Source organism: Puma concolor, chromosome B3, assembly GCF_028749965.1.
Source record: "Puma concolor isolate L17-30 chromosome B3, mPumCon1.1.hap2, whole genome shotgun sequence".
NCBI lineage: Eukaryota > Metazoa > Chordata > Mammalia > Carnivora > Felidae > Puma > Puma concolor.
In genome coordinates this window covers 43,331,065-43,352,533 of record NC_141672.1, presented here as the reverse complement: position 1 = coordinate 43,352,533, position 21,469 = coordinate 43,331,065, and the positions used below count along the sequence as shown (strand labels likewise).

General features: G+C 39.0%; 1 protein-coding gene and 1 long non-coding RNA gene across 4 annotated transcripts in view; one reads left to right on the top strand and one right to left on the bottom strand.

The window, feature by feature from the left end:
* Positions 1-1,958: 1,958 nt before the first annotated feature.
* LOC147579936 (uncharacterized) lies at positions 1,959-11,365 on the bottom strand. The gene is made up of 2 exons (XR_015252346.1): positions 11,035-11,365; positions 1,959-2,959 (listed from the first exon to the last, which is right to left on the bottom strand). It is a non-coding gene; the product is annotated as an uncharacterized LOC147579936 (long non-coding RNA).
* Positions 11,353-21,469, top strand: part of ACTR10 (actin related protein 10) — a 27,497-nt gene continuing 17,380 nt past the window's right edge. The window contains exons 1-4 of one of the 3 annotated variants that reach the window (XM_086709651.1): positions 11,353-11,510; positions 13,904-13,976; positions 16,677-16,759; positions 17,544-17,652. In XM_086709651.1, the coding sequence (XP_086565777.1) occupies positions 11,434-11,510; positions 13,904-13,976; positions 16,677-16,759; positions 17,544-17,652 (342 nt within the window). In that variant the 5' untranslated portion in view covers positions 11,353-11,433. Of the gene's footprint in view, positions 11,511-11,790; positions 11,961-13,903; positions 13,977-16,287; positions 16,402-16,676; positions 16,760-17,543; positions 17,653-21,469 lie in introns of those variants that run through there. The other 2 variants (XM_086709652.1, XM_086709654.1) reach the window with 2 other exon arrangements.

Sequence of the window (21,469 nt, the reverse complement as noted above, 5' to 3'; positions counted from 1 at the left end):
GAAAAAAAATAGACAAGTCTTTCAATAAGGTTAGTTGGAAAGGAAAGGAAAGGAAAGGAGAGGAGAGGAGAGGAGAGGAGAGGAGAGGAGAGGAGAGGAGAGGAGAGGAGAGGAAAGGAAAAGAGGGTGGTTGCCAGAGGAAAAGATAGTTTGAGAAGATGGTCCTTTTTGGAAAGATGCTGATGGAAAAGAAAAGGAGACAGGTAGTTGAGAAAGAAAAGTCAGGGAGAAAGAGTAGGGAATGAAGAACAGAGCCCAACTGGAGGGATTAGCTTTGAATAAAAGAAGGGAATCCTTTTCCCCTATGATAAGAAGAAAGCCATGCAGATGTATTTCTAAGAGACATTCAACACCACCAGCAATTTTTGGTACAAAACTTCTTGGTGCTGGAGTTCCGAATCAGAGAGTAGGCATTTGTAATGTTGTAACATGTGACAAGCAAACTTTGTCCAGGGGCCATCCCATTTTACAGCTCTGATAACTACTGCATCTCACATGTTCAGCAATGTCAAATGTACAGTGAAAACCAAGTCCTCGGTACTGCTTTGTGGAGGTATAATTCACATACCATAAAATTCACCAGTTTTAAGTATACACTTACATGATTTTTAGTAACTTTATTAAATTTCTCAAATTATGCAATTATCACCATAGTCCAGTTTTAGAATATTTTCATCACCCCAATAAAATTCCTACTGCCCATTTACAATTAATCCCTGTTCCCACCTCAGCCCTAGGAAAAAACTAATATATTTTTTTTATCTCTATAGATTGGTCACTTCTGGACATTTCATATAAAATAAATCATACAATATGTGGGGGGTTTTTGGCTGGCTTCTTTCACTTAGCATAATGATTTTTAGGTTCATCTCTGTTACAGCATGTACGAGTGGGTTATTCCTTTTTACTGCTGAACATATGCCATTGTATCACTATACCAAACTTTGTTTATCTACTCACCAGTTGATGGATATTTGTCACTGCTTTTGCTTGTTCAGATTGGTTTTGATTTTGGTTTGGTTTAGTTTTACTTTTTTTTAAATGTAAGTATAGTTGACCTGCTGCTTTGCTATTGCTTTGATCTTTGCCCCTGAATGACAGGCATACATTGACAATCTTCTCTCTGTGCTATCTATGTGCCTACTGACAACTTTAGACAGTAAGTCATGTTATTTTTCTCTAGAGGGTGTGAAGCTAGGCTTTGCCACTTTTTTTTCCTTTTTTTGTGAAGGATAAAGTGTCTTCTTGGTGATTGGTAAAGGATAAAGACATTATAATTAGACCCAGTCACTAGCCCAATGCATCATAACTATTCCAAACCACAAACAACTTTGACAGGATGCGTGCCTGCCACACTCCACAAAAATGTACTCACACACTCCCAGATTTTTGCCACTACAAAACAACAGTACCACAAAACAATAACAATGACAATGATGACCACCACAGTAAATGTCCCAGGAAATAATGAGAAGGATGATGCTATTTGGGAGGACATCCAATGAGGAATATTACATCGAAGTATCAAATGACAAAATGAGAATAAAAATTTTATCCTGGGGGCACCTGGGTGGCTCAGTGGGTTAAGCATCTGACCTTTGATTTCAACTCAGGTCACGGTTTGCGAGTTTGAGCCCCACATGGGGCTCTTCATTGACAGTGTGGAGCCTGCTTGGGATTCTCTCTCTCCCTCTCTCTCTGCCCCTCCCCTACTCATGCTCTCATGCTCTCTCTCTCCCTCTCTCTCTCTCTCTCTCAATAAGTAAATAAACTTTTTTAAAAAGATTAAAAAAAGAATTTAGAAAAACAATGTTATCCTGATGTAAATATTGTCCATATGCACCGATCCCCATGATAATAAGCAACCCTATCAGAATATACTTTGAGAACTATATGTATAGCCTAAATGCTGTACTTGACGGTAAGAATTATCACAGAATGAACACATGTCCCAAGAATGGATTCAATCTTGTATTTTTATTTCTTCTTTTAAAAACTTTTACTTTTTTAATATGCAAAAGTAGACAAAGCAATGTTCAAAAGAAACCCAACTAGCCATTACGCAGGCCCCCAAACCTCCGACCCAAGGCCTATCTGCCCCATCCATAAATTAAATCTGCCCCTCCTCATATTATTTGGTAGCAAATCTCAAGCATCATATAATTTTTCATCATGCAACTCTATCAGAGAAGTCTTTAGTTAATAACGTAACTACAATACCACGATCACATCTAAAACATTTTAACAACGATTGCTTAATATAAAAGTTCCAGTCATTGTTCCTGTGACTTGTTTATAACTTCAAGCAATAAGCCCAGATGGCAAAACAACCTCTGTCAGATAAGGACTTGGAGAAGAGGGGCTCCATGCGTGTCCTGATAGGACACACATGGCAGTGTTTCTTCTCATTGCCAAGTGATCCCGTCAGGCTGGGGTTTAAGGAACTGAAGGAAATTCAAAAATAAGCTCAGAAAACGTATGCCATATGGATGTTAAAGGATTACTCTCCCCCTTTGGTTATGAAATGACTAACTATTTTCAGCTAAAATGTGTGGGATCTGTTTCAAAAAATGGAATAGCTTTCCCTCACCGAGCATATTGATTAGAGACATAATCTAGACTGTCTGGGAATAGTTTCTCTGTAGCTGAACAAATCACACCCTTCAATGCGCTGTTTAATTTTAGATGCATCTTGTCACATTTATTTAAATGTTTTGGCTCTGGATTATTTTTCCCTTTCCGTGTGCCTGATGTCCGCATTTGTAATTTAGCTGTCATCTTTCTCAAAAGGCAGTGTGGGGCGATAGAAAAAGCAATCCCAGGTTTCATCACATACAAGTGGTATGAACGTATACAAGTTACTTACCCTCTCTGAGCAAGTATTATTTTTCATTTGGTGACTAATGAGGATTTGTGAGGATCGAATGAGATAATGGATATAGCACTGTGCCTGCATGTACTAGATAATAAAAAAATCAAAGCTATTGTTAATAAAAGAGGAATTTTCTATAATAAAAACATGTAATTTATCAAAAGTTCCCCCCAAATAGTTTTTTTCATTAGCATTTATTATATCTTACCGATTTCTCAACAAAACCATAAGCTATTATGCATGGATCAGTTATCTAAGGAATAATGTTCCTTCCATCACTGCCCTGAATGTAAACAAATACTTAGAGTAACACAACTGTAACAAATAGACACTCTTTTTTTTTAATTTTTATTTATATTATTTTTGAGAGAGAGAGAGAGAGACCCAGAGCACTAGCAGGGGAGGGGCAGACAGAGAGGGAGACACAAAATCAGAAGCAGGCTCCTGCTGTCTATGCTGACAGCTCAGAGCCTGACACGGAGCTCAAACTCACGAACCATGAGATCATGAGCTGAGCTGAAGTCAGACACTTAACCAACTGAGCCACCCAGGCACCCCACAAATAGACACTCTTAATTAAGTCATTCTACTGTGAACCTATTTTTTAAAAATCAGGTCTATATCCAACCATTCTATGTACTCTATCTTTTCAGAATAAAATATCAAACTTTCTGTTTGAAACTAATAGAAAAAAATAATGAGAAAACAACAACAAAAACTTCATTCTCTCATTTTAGCAATAATACAAACAAATCCAAGTCAGTAGGCTCTATTCCAAACCTGACTCTGGCCTGAGGTAAGAATATGGGGAAACCAGAAAACTTCCATTTCTATTCTTTCATTTGTAGGCACGGCATGAAATAATTTATAATAGAATATTAATAAAATAGGATGCTAGTTCAGCAAACAAATGTATTTATGGCTCAATGTATGGTTTATTAAAATATTTATTAAATAGTTTAGTCAATATTCTCTGCCTTTACAAGTAAGTTTAAATATTCTGTGAGTAATGGATTCTGTGACTGATAGTTCAAGATCTTGCCATACCTTATAGTTAGCAATAAATTTTCATTACGTAGTTCTACAAGAATGAAGAGTGTGATAAATCAGCCCAGATATGTCCTGACCTTAACACAGTTTCTGGTTCTACTCTCTAGTGAATTACTTCTCTTTCCTCAAAGGGGACACACCACCGTAATTCCAGCTCATTGTGAGCTCTGGCTCATTTTTTGAAGTTTTATTACAACGTGTCATGAGTATTCATGAAATGTGTCATGAAATATTCTTTGAGAGGTCAGATTCAAGAGCACTATTGTGGTCAATCACGCAGATGGGCAGCTACATACAAAGTCTAAAGCAATTTCCCACTTGCCTTGCCAACAAGGTAAGATGGGAGGCAGTGTAGCTGGCCATCTTTCTATGCCATTGTCATCCATTCAAAAAACTACCAAAGCCTATTCCATACTCAGTTCCAGGTAGGTTCTGGTCTACAAAATCTCTGCTCTCAGGGTGAAGGCACAGTAAATAAGAGATTACAGTAGTCAATGTTAGTTACTCATTAATAATTTATACAGAACCTACAATACTCCAGATGCTCTGTTAGGCACGAGGGAGACAACAGCAAGCTAAATAGGCAAAAATATTTTAGTGTTCTGTAATGTGCACAGGATGTCATGGAGGCCCAGATAAAGATCTAAATATACTGACAGACCAGAGGTCAGGGAAAGCTTTTCAGAGGAGGTGATACTTCAGCAAAGTTTGGAGAGACAAAGAACAAAGATGTTAGATAAAGAAGGCATTCTCAGCACAATATGGGAGGTGTGAAGCAGCAGAATATATTTGGGAAACTACTGGTAGGTTATTATAGCTACTGCTTTATCTTAAAACTCCAGAATATCATTGAAAGATTTGAAGCAAAGAGTGTTAATGATTGCATTTGCATTTTAGAATGCTTATTCAGCCTGCAGTACAGACAATGGACTGTGGAGGGGACAGAGAGACCAATTAAGCAGGTATTGTTATAATCCTGATTGCAAAATAGGAAGGGAATAGATAAGGTTTACCATACTATAGAACTTTGTAATTGATTGGGATAGGAAAAGATTGAATGAGAGGGGGGTAGAAAACTTCCAGATCTCTAGCTCTAAAGGCAACTGCTTGAGTCATTGGTACTAATGAAAACTCTTCTTTGACTAAACTTTGAAGAGCTTTTATGGTGCATTCAAGAAGCCTAAGATTGGTCACCTTCCCAGCCACTCTGGACCCAACATGGGTCTCTGAGTTAAAGAAGGTGAGTTATTCCTGGGTGGCTCAGTTGGTTAAGCCTGACTTGGGCTCAGGTTATGATCTCACTGTTTGTGGGTTCAGGCTCCCTACAGGGCTCTGTGCTGACAGCTCAGAGCCTCAAGCCTGCTTTGGATTCCATGTTTCCCTCTCTCTGTGGCCCTTCCCTTTTGTTGGTTTTTTTTCCTCTGTCTCTGTCTCTCAAAAATAAATAAACATTTAAAAAAAATTTTTTTTTTAAAGAAGACAAGTTATTCCTGAAACAGTAAGTAATTGTTAGCTTTGAGGAGGATTTTGACGACTAAGAATGAACAGTTTTAAATATGGGTTTAAGGATTAGTTATTATCTTCATTTTGGGGACATAACCTGCAGAAGGAATTGAAAAATAAAGCTCCCTTATGAGATCTGCAATTCTGATTAAGTCTTGTATATTAGAAAAAAACTAATTTGGAGGGACTTCTGTAACTGGAACTATAAAGAACTTCTGACCATGTAACTTTAGTTCATTAGATCAGATATTAAATATTTTTCTAACAGTGTCTGTAAAAAACGGCTCTAAATTGTGATCAATGCCTTATTGAAATTTTATTGTTACTAAATATAAAATTTGGTCTTCTCCCATATGGGGAACATTTTAAAGGTAATTAGTTGCATATATATTATTATCACCTAGTTAATGGTCATCATTTCTCTCATGGACTCTTGGAATAGCTTGCAAATTGGTTTCTCACCACAATCTCAATCCCCTCCATTTCACTCTGGTCTATCCCATTTTAAAGATTTTTCTTTTGGGGGGCCACTGGGTGGCTCAGTCGTTAAGCATTTGACTTCAGCTCGGGTCATGATCTCACGGTTCATGAGTTTGAGTCCCACATCAGGTGAGCTCGAGCCCCACTTCTCCCCTTCTCTCTCCCTCTGACCCTCCTGAGACTCCCTGCCCCTCACACACTTGCACCCTCTCTCTTTCTCAGAAAGAAAGAAAGAAAGAAAGAAAGAAAGAAAGAAAGAAAGAAAGAAAGAAAGAAAAAACCCAAGATTTTATTTTATTTTTCTAAGTAATCTCAACAGTCAATGTGGGGCTCAAATTTACAACCCCAAGATCAAGAGTCACATGTTGTAGAGACTGAGCCAGCATGTGCCCCAGTCTACCCCACTTCAAAAGAAGTGAACACAGGTGCAGTTGGGTGGCTCAGTCCATTAAGTGTCCAACTCTTGATTTTGGCTCAGGTCATGATCTCATGGTTTGTGGGTTTGAGCCCCATGTCTGGCTCCATACTGACAGCATGGAGCCTGCTTAGGGTTCTCTAGCTCCCTCTCTCTCTCTCTCTCTCTCTCTCTCTGCCCCTCCCCCACTCACATGCGCTCTCTCGAAATAACTAAACTTTAAAAAAAAATAAAGACGGGGTGCCTGGATGGCTCAGTCAGTTAAGCGCCCAACTTTGACTCAGGTTGTGATCTCACAGTTCGGTTTGTGAGTTTGAGTCCCACGTAGGGCTTTGTGCTCACAGTCCGGAGACTGCTTCAGATCCTGTCTCCCTTTCCCTGTGTTCTCTCTTTCTCTCAAAAATAAACATTAAAAAAAAATAAATAAATAAAAGAAGTTGGGAATGCAACCTGGTGCAGCCACTCTGGAAAACAGTATGGAGGTTCCTCAAAAAACTAAAAATAGAACTACCCTACAACCCAGCAATTGCACTACTAGGTATTTATCCAAGGGATACAGGTGTGCTGTTTTGAAGGGACACATGCACCCCAATGTTTATAGCAGCACTATCAACAATAGCCAAAGTATGGAAAGAGCCCAAATGTCCATCGATGGATGGATGAACAATGGAGTATTACTTGGCAATCAAAAAGAATGAAATCTTGCCATTTGCAACTACATGGATGGAACTGGAGGGTATTATGCTAAATGAAATTAGTCAGAGAAAGACAAATATTATATGACTTCACTCATATGAGGACTTTAAGAGACAAAACAGATGAATATAAGGGAAGGGAAACAAAAATAATATAAAAACAAGGAGGGGGACAAAACGTAAGAGACTCAGAAATATGGAGAACAAACTGAGGGTTACTGGAGGGGTTGTGGGAGGGGAGATGGGATAAATGGATAAGGGGCACTAAGGAATCTACTCCTAAAATCATTGTTGCACTATATGTTAACTAATTTGGATGTAAATTAAAAAAAATTAAATTAAAAAAATAAAAATAAAAATAGAAGTGAATGCAAAGTGATCAAATTGAACACAAATATGACACCGTCTTTCCCTTGCTTAACATATTTTGAATGGTGACCAATAACTATAGCATAAAGTCCAAAGTCCCCAGTATATCAGTAAGGGGCTTAATGATTTAGACCCACCACCCAATTGGCAATTTTGCCAATTGACACCTACCCCTCTAGCCTTACCAAATTTCTTACAAACTCTTGCCACATGCAGTTGTCTCAATCTGGAATGCCCTTTCTGTAGGTCAATTGGAACACTGCCACTAGGCTTCTAAAGTTCATTTATTGTGTCCCACCTCCCATGGAAAAATTTCAAGTTGTTCCCTGGTCTCTGCCTTTAAAGCACCATGTTCATCCAAGCATTAACTTTTATCAATCGTTTTAAAAGTTTGCTTATTTGTCTGTAAATGTGACTAGAAATATTGTTTTATATTTGTACTTCCAGTGCCTAACAGAGCATCAGCTTGAATTCAAGAATGGATGGATACCTCCCTGAAGCTGCTGCAACTATTCTGTAGGCAATTGATTGGTTCTCTTCCTCCCTCCTCCTTTAATACTGTCTATATATTTCCAGAATAGTATTTATTACCTTATATGTCCATCTCTCCAATATAGTCTGTGAGTAGACCATTCTTTCCTATTGTTTTAGTTTCTGGTTCTAGCATATAATATGCCCTGAAAAACTTGAAAGCATGCTTCTCAAACTTGTGAGTGGTACTGTATTTTGTAGGTCAAATGCCAGAGTTTTGATTCAAAAAGACCTGGGTTTTTGTTTTTTCACGATATGGAAAGGCTGGAAAGATGGACCCAAACAAGCCAAATCAAATTTGACAGAAAGAGGTATAAATCTCCAAGTTTTGGTACACATTAGGTTTTTATTTGCAAGGTTGGAGAGAACCGAGTCAATAGTATGATGTGACTGAAAATAAAACACAGACACGCACTCTATAAATTAATAAAGCACAGAAGCTGGAGCAAGAGAGTTGTGCCTTGTCATACTATGAACCCTTCAGATGTAACTTGGGTGTTGTATAACTTATGGGCCACATTAACAAAATAGGAAAATTCCAGAAGTGGGTAAATGGGCTCATGAGTGGCCTGAAAACTGCAAAAATAGGAATAGTTAGAAGAATAGGAATGCCTGGCTTGGGAAAAGGGAGCAGGGAGAGCAGGGGAGACAGACTATGGAGTATTAGCTCAAGGGTTGCAGATTCCATTCAACCTACTTTCGATTATTAGGCCTGTATATCTTCCTCATTTTGCAAATGAGGAAATTTGTAAAGTTTAATGGAGTTACCTGAAATCACTCAGCTAATAGAGCTAGGGCTCAACTCTGATCCATTATATCGAGCTGCTGGAAGAGTTGGGCTTCTTTAAATGTTTATCTTTACAGCATTTTCCTTTTATTTAAACCCCTAGTTGTATTACCAAATGCATTTTCAGTACATTGTAGATTGAAACTAGTCATCACTGGAAACATTTGGGGAGAAAACTCTCATCACAGACGGATAGGAGAGTCTTGTAGTTGGTTGGAGTTTAGACTTGAAACCCTCCTAGGTTATTTCATATACTAAGGTTTCAAAATTCTGTGATACAACATACATATTTGAGTTAATGCATAACTACTTTATAATTAAGCAGTGCAGTTTGAGCTCTGGAGTCTGAGTTTCAATTCCTGCTCTGCCACTTACCAGCTAAGAGGTCTTGGGCACATTTTTAACCTCTCTTGTCCTCAGTATCCTCATTTGTAAAAGGGAGAAGTAATATTTAACTCATAAAGTTATTGTGAGGGCAAAGACCTAGCAAACAGAAGTCAACAAACATGAGTCTAGCTGTATGTATGGGAATGAAAGAGATTGTCAAAGGAGAGGGTATAAAGTAAGAAGGGCTAGGGGCGCCTGGGTGGCGCAGTCGGTTAAGCGTCCGACTTCAGCCAGGTCATGATCTCGCGGTCCGTGAGTTCGAGCCCCGCGTCGGCTCTGGGTTGATGGCTCAGAGCCTGGAGCCTGTTTCCGATTCTGTGTCTCCCTCTCTCTCTGCCCCTCCCCCGTTCATGCTCTGTCTCTCTCTGTCCCCAAAATAAATAAACGTTGAAAAAAAAAAAAATAAAGTAAGAAGGGCTCTCAGGGCAGAACCATGGAGAACGCCAATATTTAGCTGGTGTGCTGGGTTGAAAAGTATTCCCCCACAAACTCTTGTCCACTGGAAACCTTATTTGGAATTAGGATCTTTGCAGATATAACCAAGTTAAATTGGGTTAGGATTAGCACCCTAATTCAATGACTGGTATTCCTATAAGAGGGAAATCTGGACACAGAGAGATGCACAGGAGGAAAATGATAAGAAAACATGGGGAAGAGACTGTTACATGGAGACCATAGACACAGGGAAGAAGGCCAGGTGGCCACAGGGACAGATTGGTGTAATACATCTATTAAGCAAGAAACACCAAGGACTAAGGGCAACCGCCAGAAGCTAGAAAGAGGCAAGGGTTAGGGTTAGAGCCTTCAGAGAGAGCATGACCTTGCCAACACTTTCATTTAAGATTTCTAGCTCCCAGAACTGTGAGAATAAATTTCTCCTGGGTGGACAAATCCCACCCAGTTTGTCCTACTTTGTTATAACATCCCTAGGAAACTAACACAGTTGGTGAACAGTCGGACAACACAGGATGGGTGAGAACACTTCATAGTTTCAAAACTGTTTCATAAATATATCTCAACCGATTTTCACAAATACCTCGTGAAGTAGCAGTAAAGTTTGTAGATAAGAAAATAGATAATCAGAAGTATTAGGAACTCGATAGAAGGTGGCAGAAGAAACAGAATTTCAACCCGAGTAAAAGGTCCTCTTCACTCTGACCCTGTGAAGCAAAATGCTTCATCCTTTCCCAGTCTTTTTGAAGCTTCCTTCCCTAGCACAATTCCAACTTCAACCTCTGACCTCTGGCAATTTGCTTTCAGGAAGATCACTGATCAGTGAATTCTACATGAATTACATTGTCTAACTTTTTGCATTGTACAGCCTTAACCCTTACTATGGAAAGACCTTATCCCTTATCCACACAGGTAAGGAAGACATACTGGGGATGAACGGGTCATTCCTCTTCCTATCGTTCAGAGACAAGGTAGCAACCTACCCCACTAACTCCTGTTTCCATGGGCAATTTCAGCAGAAAAAAAAGTAGAGCTGTGAAACGATAAAGTTGTAAACACTCCATATTATATAATTCCAATTGTGTGCCCGTCCTGGCACAGATTTACTAACTTTCCTCGGATTACACAGCTAGCTCCTCAGTTTCTGAGTAAACAGAAACCCTCGGTTCAATGTTCCTTCCATTAAACCACCCTGTCTGTTCCTGCATAGAGATTCCTTGACACTACTTCCCTGGTTTGTTTGTTGTTGTTGTTGTTTTGGATTACAACGAAAACTTTCAGCGGAATGACCACCCCAGGAAAAAAAAAAAAAACTTTTTAAAGTTATTTAATCTCTTTGAGCTTCAGTTCGTACAGGTAAAAAGATAACACTTATTCTCATTATTTCCTGAGAAGCATACACGATAGGTAAAACACCTGGCACAACAAATTTTGCCCCAAGACAGCACAAATCAAGGTCTGGGTTTTTTTTTGTGTGTTCAATGACCCCCACCTGGAGACCCGAGATCCCGGGCTTGGCAGCCGCGCTGGGTAAGCCTCCGCCCCAGGCGCTGTTTGAGGGCGTGGCCGGTGGAAAGGACCCGGTTCACTCCGCCCCATTCAGGGTGCCCGGCGCGCCTGATCGCTTCGGCCCTTTGCTCATCCCGCACCCCGATCCGACGGCGCCCATGTCTCTTCTAACTTAGTACCGGTGACGGGGACGTCTTGGAGGATTTGGATCCGACGTGGAATGAGGCACAGCCTGTGACAGCCCGGGCCCGGAGCGCCGCGGCCACTTGAGGTCCCCGCCGTCGCCACGCCCGCGCGCTGTCGCTTCGGCCCCGCCCCTCCGAGAGCCGAAGCTGTTGGGTTCCAAGACCGTGTTCTCTTTCTTACTGTTCTCCGTACTACCATGCCTCTGTATGAAGGCCTGGGGAGCGGCGGGGAGAAAACGGCAGTCGTGATAGACCTAGGAGAGGCTTTTACCAAGTGAGTGACGGCGGCGCTGGCTGCGGTCGTCCCCGGGGGAGGGCGGGTGGTCGAGGCCCGGGCCGGGTCCCCCCAGGCTCGCTGGGCAGGTCGCCGGGTCTCCACTTTTTCCTCCCGCACCTCCGCGAATGACGGCCCGTATTACTTTCACTGTGAGCGATACGAATCCCGAGGATCCGGTTCTGACTGTTGGGGAGGCCCAGGAGGCTTCGAGAGAATTGTCTTCTCCGCTGGTGTCTTCCATGCAGGGGATGACAGCGATGACTTAGACCCTTATCCTGGTCTTGTTTGCTTGGGAAGGTAGCAACCGAACTAACGTAGACATAATTTATTGAGTGGAGCGGCTGTTGGTACTGGAAATTCGAGTACAAGACAGAGCCATTGCTCCCCAAGAGTAGGAAGTCAAATGAGAGAAACTGCACACATAAACAAAGAGGTGAAGCCCTATAGGTAAGACTCGAGATCCTTTGTTGCACCGCCCCCCCTCTGCCCCAAAATCTTAGATTAGGAAATTTGACGTTTTAAAAGGCAACTTGTAAACACTAGAGTATTAGTTTTCAGACTTTTGGATGGCATAGATCCCTTTGACGACCGAAAGAAAACCACAGATGCACAAACCTTAAAATATTTGCACAGGGTTTCAGGGTTTGGCGAACCATCACAGTGGTCCTTGGACTTCAGGTTGAGAGCCCTTGTACTAGGTTCAAGAGAGAGGAAAGTAACAGCCAGAATTGCCTCATATAGGTATTTGAAATAGAAACATCTGAAAATCTTTATATATATCTGAACATTGCCTAATATATAGTAGGTGCTTAATAATTATTTGTTGAGTAAAGGGTCAAAACCTCCTATTTAAGAATTAGACTTCAGGTGCTTCAGAATTGGATTAAACATAGTTCTTGATCCATGACATTCTCTTAGTGTTCAATGCAAAATCTTCCCTTATTTATGTTTTCTTATTTTAAAGGCTTATTTTAATACCATAATAAGTACCTTGAGACTGACAAAGATAATTACTCTGGCTATGAGGAAATGAGAAGCAGAAAGCTACTATACAGGAAGGTGATTATTGACAAAGACAACAGGAGGGTGATAAGATGAATTTATGAAGTAAAAGAAAGGAATTGAAATCAACCAGTGGGTTGTTGCATCCTGGGGAATTTGAGAACTGGTGTAAGTAAACATGATGTGACTAGTAGAAGATAGAACTATTTTGGGATAAGAGAGCAGTACTAAAAACTAGACAGGACAGGAGGAGATAATGTTAAAACTAAACTTACATGGTGATCATTTTTAGCAGCATTTTTTGGAAAGTTTTGTTGTACTAACATGAAACATACATGGAAATACCTAAATACTCAGGAGAATCCTTTTTGGGTTTTTTTGTTTGTTTTTATAAAGGATGAATTAGGGGGCACCTGGATGGCTCAATCCATTAAGTGTCCGACTTCAGCTCAGGTCATGATCTCACAGTTCGTGGGTTTGAGTCCTGCGTCAGTCTCTGTGCTGACAGCTCAGAGCCTGGAGCCTGCTTTGGATTCTGTGTCTCCCTTTCTCTCTGCCCTCCCCTGCTCGTGTTCTTTCTCTCAAAAATAAATAAACATTATAAATAAGTAAATAATAAAAGGATTGAATATACATAACAGTGAAGACTATAATAATATGGGCAGAAGCTTATTGTGTGAGTTCATGATGTGTGAACAGCGTGATTATGTCAAATATGCATAGTGTAAAAAAAAAAAAAAATAGACCAAAAGCAAACACATCAATATGGAAGCTAATAATATTAGAATGATGGAATTATGTATAACTCATAATTATAACCCTGGATTTCTACCACATTATGGGATTTCATTATGTGAAATAAAATCCCATAATGTAGTAGAAATCGAGGGTTATAGAGATATGCTCCCTGAAACTAAGGTAAAATTTATTTTGTAAAAAAAGTTTATTTATTTTGAGAGAGCAGGGGAGGGGCAGAGACAAGGAGAGAGAGAGAATCCTGAGCAGGTTCCACGCTGTGAACACGAACTGTGAAATGATAATCTGAGCTGAAATCATGAGTTGGATGCCTAACTGACTGAACCACCTAGGCACCCTAGGTAAAATTTAAAACTAAAAAAAAAGTACATGCTGATCTGAAATTCTGAAATAGTATACTGGTTTACAATATCACTAATTTGAAACAATTTTTTTTTTTTTACCTATAATACACAATAATGGATTGGATGGTATTTCTTTTTAGTTTCTTTGCCCCTTTGAATACATCAGAGATGTTTTCATATGTTTTTTGTGACCGCTGCTTTGAAACAAAGGTAGAAAAACTTGCTTCTGTGACAAATACACAGAAAGAATGTTATAAGTTGAATGTTTCAATTTTCTGTTATTTGCAGGTGTGGATTTGCTGGAGAAACTGGTCCAAGATGCATAATTCCTAGTGTGATAAAAAAAGCTGGCTTGCCTAAGGTATTTTTTTTTAACAATTTAGCAAAACAAATGCTGTACTGTAAACTTTTTTTTAAATGTTTATTTACTTATTTTGAGAGAGATAGTGAGAGAGCACGCACACATGAGCAGGGGAGGGACAGAGAGAGAGGGAGAGTAAGAATCCCAAAATCCCAAGCAGGTTCTTGCCTGTAAGTGCAGAGCCCAATGCGGGCTCGATCTCACAATCATGAGATCATGACCTGAGTCAAAATCAAGAGTTGAATGCTTAACCAAATTGACTGAGCCACCCACGTGCCCCTGTAAAGTATTTTTTATGTGACTTCAAGTAAGTTTGATTACAACAGTGCTAAATATATAATTTATGACTGTATTTCAAGAAAAATTTTTTACATCATTATTTCATTTTAAAAGTTTCCTGCCAAAGCTAATTTGACAGATTAGGACTTATAGAACAATTGGAAGAATAATTTTTCGTGCCATAGAATTCACCTATTAAAATCAAATACAGATGCTCCTGCCTTAACTTAATATTTGCATTCCTGAAGGACTTCCCTTTGATCACAAATGGGAAAAGTAGGGCTGAGGGAGACCATATAAAACCCATGTAACTTTGCAAAATAATAATTGATCCCTCAGGAAAAAATTGGAATAGCTTTGGCTTGCAACTGAGAGTGACTGGAGGCTCTCTCGGAGATAGTAAAAATAAAATGAAATGATGGATTGAAAACTTTGGTCAGTGGGTGTTGAGACTGGGCAGATGATACGGTGTGGGGCCAATGGGGCTATTTATTGTTAAGGAACCAAGAGGAAATGCAGCCCAGTGAAGAGTCATGAAAGGGTCTGCTTTGGAAAAGGAGCCTCTGGTACAGAAAATCATTTAAGCTTTTGAAAAATAGATCTGAAAGGATGCCTACCTGTTTGGTTACTGAGTTGATGATTCTCTTTCTTGATGAGAGTTATAACTGTTATAATTTTAGCTCCTCTTGCCTTACGTGAAGTAATAACCAACATAATACAAATTACATGTTATGCAGACATTATTCCCTTATTTAACAATGGGATATGATCATATTTGGTTTTATAAAACACATGTTGTAGCAGAATAGATTAGTACATCAATTTATATTTGGCATGGGGATGATCATTAAGATCAACACAAAATATGTTGATTCAGAAAGCCTTTTAATTATGCTTGATTAGGGAATCATTTTATTGATTGCAAAATTTTCTGCAAATCCTTGGGTAAGCGTTAATGTAATAGATATATGTGGTGTGGTATTCAAAATGTGATGGAAGTTCCTGTCTATTCATTTTTTATGTTATTTTGCTTTATAATACTTGATTTTAATATGATACTTGATAAATTACTAGATAGATTCCTGACTAAGAACTTTAACATTCTCATTGACACTTTTCTTAGTGCTTTCAGCTTTTTTTTTTTTTTTATTATTGTTTATTTTGAGAGAGAGAGAGCACAAGCAGGGAAGGAGTAGAGAGAGGGGGACCAGAGGATCTGAAGCAGGCTCTGCACTGACAGCAGCGAGCCTGATGTGGGGCTCAGACTCACAAACGGTAACATGACCTGAGCCGAAGTCGGACACTCAACCGACTGAGCCACACAGGCGCCCCAGTTCTTCCAGCTTTTATCTTCATCTGGAAAAGACAAATTTCTGTGAAGATTAATCTCTAATCAGCCATACATGGTTTGGAACCTTTTGTAAGCTACATAAAATCATGAAATTAGCGGAGCTAATGGTATTGTCATTAAAAGAGTAAATAGAGGGGCGCCTGGGTGGCGCAGCCGGTTAAGCGTCCGACTTCAGCCAGGTCACGATCTCGCGGTCCGTGAGTTCGAACCCCGTGTCAGGCTCTGGGCTGATGGCTCGGAGCCTGGAGCCTGTTTCCGATTCTGTGTCTCCCTCTCTCTCTGTCCCTCCCCCGTTCATGCTCTGTCTCTCTCTGTCCCAAAAATAAATAAATGTTGAAAAAAAAACATTAAAAAAAAATAAAAGAGTAAATAGAGGTCTGCCAGTGATGCATCAGAGTACTTAGAGCTTTCTGAGGATCATAATTAAAGTCCTTGTTATGTATTGGTGTTGACTTAGCACTCATGGCTTGGGAGTGTTTGCCTTTACTCTTGTAATGCTAATAGTGTATGTTCTCATTTTTACCACACGTATTTGTAAGCATGTATTTTGTGCCTGGTACTGTGTTAATTAAAGGAAGATGTATCGTAGGCCCGACACCATGTGCTTGGCCCTTGGACTGGGTAGTCTGTTGGGAAGGTACACGTTTTACGAGTAATTAAGTGGGGTGATCTTATCAACAGGAAAGTGTTGGTGCTTTGAGAGTGACTTGCAGGCCCTGAACCAAGTCTGGAGTGTTTGAGGAGGCTTTTCATACTTTTTAATCAGTGCTGATTTTTATCAGTCCTGGCAAAATGGTAAGTCCATATAGAGGAAAAATTCGAATTAGCATAGCTCTCTGCTTGTGAACACATACTTTTATCCCCACAAACCAAAAGTTCTGTCATCTTCGATGAGCCAATTCTTAAAGATTCCTAATTTAAGTGATTAATTTATATTTAGGGTTTGTATTTATTCTCAATACAGATTACTTTTGATTTATTACTAGGAAATGGATTAGTACAATAAATAACCATATATTAATTTGAAATTATTTTGTTATATATTAATAAATCATTTTAATTTTTTGTAGCCTATCAAAGTTGTTCAATATAATATCAATACAGAAGAATTATATTCCTACTTAAAGGAATTCATCCACATCCTGTATTTCAGGTAAGATGTAGTTATGGTTTTTTCCCCCCTCAGGTTTTGTGATTAGATTTTCCTAAGGCCAGTCATAGAGATATTTGGTTGTGTTACATCTGATGCAAAAAAGAGTTGTCCTCCATTACCATTTTTACTTGTTTATTTTCAGCTCTTTCCAAAATATATTTGAAGACTAGATGATTGGCAAGCAAAGAGATACTGAAAGCAAATTAAATGTTCATTTATAAAGGAGGTTGGATAATTAAATTATTATATATCCATATAGTGAAACACCTTATAGCCATTAAAAAGTTCTGTATATGTAGTTATATAAAAGGTGTCTTAGATATATTGATATTTGAAAAAAGTAAGTCGCAGAACAACATCTATGGAATAAATATTTCTGTTAAAATACGTGCATACACATGGACAGTAATGAAGATATACAAACTGCTGTAAGTGGTAGTTTCTGTGTAGTCGAAGTATAAAATATTTGTACTTTTCAAATTATAAACTTCTATTATATTTGGAGTTTTATGAGCATATATTACTTTTATAACCTAAAAAAAGAAAAAAATCTTTTTAGTGCTTCAAGTGTGTATTCAGACTAGGCTGTAACTTTTGTTTTCTGAGATAATTGCGTTAACGAAGATCGTGACACAGTGCACGGCATGTAATAAGAGGTCAGGAATGTTATCTTTACCAAGTAATAAAATGAAGATGTCTTTCTCTTCTTAACAAAATTGCACTATGTGCCAAAATAAATACAAACTTTTATTTACGTTTATAAATGAAAGCTGTCACCTTCCAGGCATCTATTGGTGAATCCTAGAGACCGCCGAGTTGTGGTTATCGAGTCGGTATTATGTCCTTCCCACTTCAGAGAGACACTCACTCGTGTTCTTTTCAAGTATTTTGAGGTACCTATTTTTATGTTGTTTCTTTTTAATTTTTTTTATGTTTATTTTGAGAGAGAGAGCAGGGGAAGGGAAGAGAGAGGGCGGGAGAGGGGAGAGAGAATCCCGAGCAGGCTCTGCACTGAGAGGGCTTGAACCCACAACTGTGAGATCATGACCTGAGCCAAAATTAAGAGTTGGATGCTTAACCTACTGAGCCACCCAGGCACCCCAGTTGTTGTTGTTGTTGTTGTTGTTGTTGTTGTTGTTGTTGTTGTTGTTGTTAAAGAGATTCATTACTTTGCCTTCTTAAAAAATTTTTTTTATTGTTTATTTTTATTTTTGAGAGAGAGAGAGAATGACAGAGTATGAGGAGGGGAGGGGCAGAGAGAGATGGAGAATCTGAAAGCAGCTCCAGCCTCTGAGCTGTCAACATAGAGCCTGATGTGGGGCTCAGACTCACAAACTGTGAGATTAGGACTTGAGCTGAAGTCGGATGCTTAACCTACTGAGACACCCAGGCGCCCCATTACTTTGCTTTTTAATTTTTTTTTTTAATATTTATTTTTGAGGGAGAAAGAGCACATGAGTGGGGGAGGAGCAGAGACAGAGGGAGACACAGAATCCAAAGCAGGCTCCAGGCTCTGAGCTGTCAGCACAGAGCCCATTGGGGGGGCTCTAACTGGCAAACTGTGAGATCATGAGCTGAGCCAAAGTCAGACACTTAACGGACTGAACCACCCAGGCGCCCCTGTTGTTTTTTGTAGGTACTAAAGCTTAAACTAAAAGATCCTCATTTAATTTCCTTCATTGTATATACTACACAATCCATTTAAGAAACCAGGTGAGAATACACTCAAACCACTTTAAATTAACCATTTATTTTCTTTCTTTGTATGGTTATTTCACATGTAATCAGCATTTCATCTAATACTTAGAAAACTGAAGATTTCTTCTTACTGATATTTTCTTTTTTTTTTAATGTTTATTTTTGAGAGAGAGAGAGAGAGAGAGAGAGAGCGCGCGCGCGCGCGCGCGCGCGCGCGCACACAAGAGGGGGAGGGGCAGAGAGAAAAGGAGCCACAGAATCCAAAGCAGGCTCCAGGCTCTGAGATGTCAGCACAGAACCCAACATAGGGCTTAACTCACGAACTGTGAGATCATGACTTGAGCCAAAGTTGGATGCTTAACCAACTGAGCCACCCAGGTGCCCCTCTTATTGGTATTTCTGTTATTTATTTATTTTAATATAAGTTTTTATGTTAGGGGACTTTTTTAGAATTAAAAGATACATTCTTTACTATGGAGCTTATGATGTATTTTTTCAGGTCTTTCTGGTTTCCAGTGTTTAGTTACTCTGACTGCTCTAAACTCTTTAGTTCTTTCATGTTAGTCTTTAAATTCCTATTATATATAAAAAAAATTCCTACTATACCAAGAAATTCCTATTACATAAAAAAAAATTCGTATTGTATCTTATTATATCTAATATTCAAATAATGTCTCCCTTAGAGTAAGTGTGCAGTGCTAGGAATGACTCTCAAATCTTGATTGTGATAATATTACTTATAGTTTTCATTTTATAGGGGTCAAGATTATTTAAAGACCAAAATTATGGTTTAAGATGATTATATTTCATTTTAGGCCAGAATCTTTATTATTCAAATTTTTGAAAATTTTTGCCGTACACATTTAGGGTTTTTCAACAAGGGAGACTAGAAGATTGTAGAAAATGTGTATAATGGGTGAGAAATCAGGGGTGCCTGAGTAGCTTAGTCAGTTGAACATCTGACTCTTGATTTCAGCTCAGGTCACAATTCCAGGGTTGTGGGATCTCGTCTCGTGTCGGGCTCTGTACTAAGCATGGAGCCTGCTTAAGATCCTCTCTCTTTGCCATTCTCCCTGCTTGCGTTCTCTCTTTCTCCAAAAATTAAAAAAAAGAAAGAAAGAAAGAAATTAAGCACATAACAATTTATTTTTCATATATTCTACTGAGCTCAAAATATATCAGAAATCACAATGCGTTTGAGTAAAGAACAGTTAATATTTCTAAGTTATAGTTTAGTAAGGCAGGCCCAGAGAAACAGGTTACATATTCTCCTGTACTTACTGATGTCATAAACTTAGGGATTTGGTTTGCCGTTTAGAAAAAAAAAACAAAACAGGAACAGCATCAACACATCTGAATAAAACAGATAAGTATATTTACATTTAGAGCTTTAAGTGGGTTTGTGTTGGTATCCTTATCTTGTATGTGGCTAGAAACCTGCTGTGTCTACTTAGATAATGGAACTACAGCCATTATTTTTAGCATTTAGTTATGAGGACTTTCATATTTTGATTGAATATTTAATATTTGAGGTGTCACCAGATCTGGAAAATTCTCACTGAAAAATGTCACATAGAACCAAAGATTTTTATAGATCTTCAATTTAATTTTAACTGCTATATTATATTTTAGAACTAGAGTTCAGGGTCGTCCAGGTAGCTCAGTCAGTTAAGTGTCCAACTCTTGATTTCAACTCAGGTCATGATCTCAGAGTTCATGAGCTCGAACCCTGTGGCAGGCTCTGTGCTGACGGTGCGAAGTCTGCTTGGGATTCTCTCTCCCTCTCTCTTCCCCTCCTTGGCTCATGCATGTGCTTGGGTTCTCTATCTTTCTCTGAAAATAAATTAATTTATTAAAAAAATAAATAAATACAGGGCGCCTGGGTGTCTCAGTCGGTTGAGCGTCCGACTTCGGCTCGGGTCATAATTTTGCAGTTGACGAGTTCGAGCCCCACGTTGGGCTCTGTGCTGACAGCTCAGAGCCTGGAGCCTGCTTTGGATTCTGTGTCTCCCTCTCTCTCTGCCTCTCCCCTGCTCATGCTGTGTCTCTCTCTGTCTCAAAAATAAAGATAAGCATTAAAATAGATAGATAGAGCTCATATTACAAACTTTGTGTGAGTAAAGACAATCAAGAATCTTTTTCTTGGGGTGCCTGGGTAGCTCAGTTGGTTAAGCGTCCAACTTTGGCTTGGTTCATGATCTCATTGCTCATGAGTTTGAGCCCCGCATCAGGCTCTGTGCTGACAGCTGGGACAGAGCCTGGAGCCTGCTTCAGATTCTGTCTCTGTCTCTCTACCCCTCCCCTGCTCGTGTCGCGTGCTCTCTCTTTCTCTCTCTCTCTCCCCGCCAATGTAAAATAAAACATTAAATTAAAATAGAATAAATAAAAAAGAATCCTTTTCTTAATTTTCATTTTGATGACAGAAGCATCTCTTTATTTTTTTAATTTAATATCTTCCTTAGAATTTATGTTTCTGTATCTCTTCTTTTATCTCTTTGATTTTTTCCTCCAAAAGAGAAAGAGCAAGAATTAATAAAAATGTTTCATAATTGTCATTTGGAATAAAAACAACTTAAAGGATTTAAGGAGTGGTTTTTTTTTTAATTTTTTTTTTTTTTAACATTTATTTATTTTTGAGACAGAGAGAGACAGAGCATGAACGGGGAAGGGTCAGAGAGAGAGGGGGAGACAGAATCCAAAACAGGCTCCAGGCTCTGAGCTGTCAGCAGAGCCCGATGCGGGGCTTGAACTCACGGACCACGAGATCATGACCTGAGCTGAAGTCGGACGCTTAACTGACTGAGCCACCCAGGCGCCCCAGGAGTGTTTTTATTTATTAAGGTATATAGTTAGGTTATGTAAATTCAGATAAATCAACAAACAGCCATAAAATGGTTGAAAAGCTATCATAAATATAATGTTACTGTGAATTTTTTCAAGTATATTTGAAATATAAGGGAAGCATCTTCAACTACTAATACTTCAGGTTTTGTTGTTGTAATTGTTATTTTG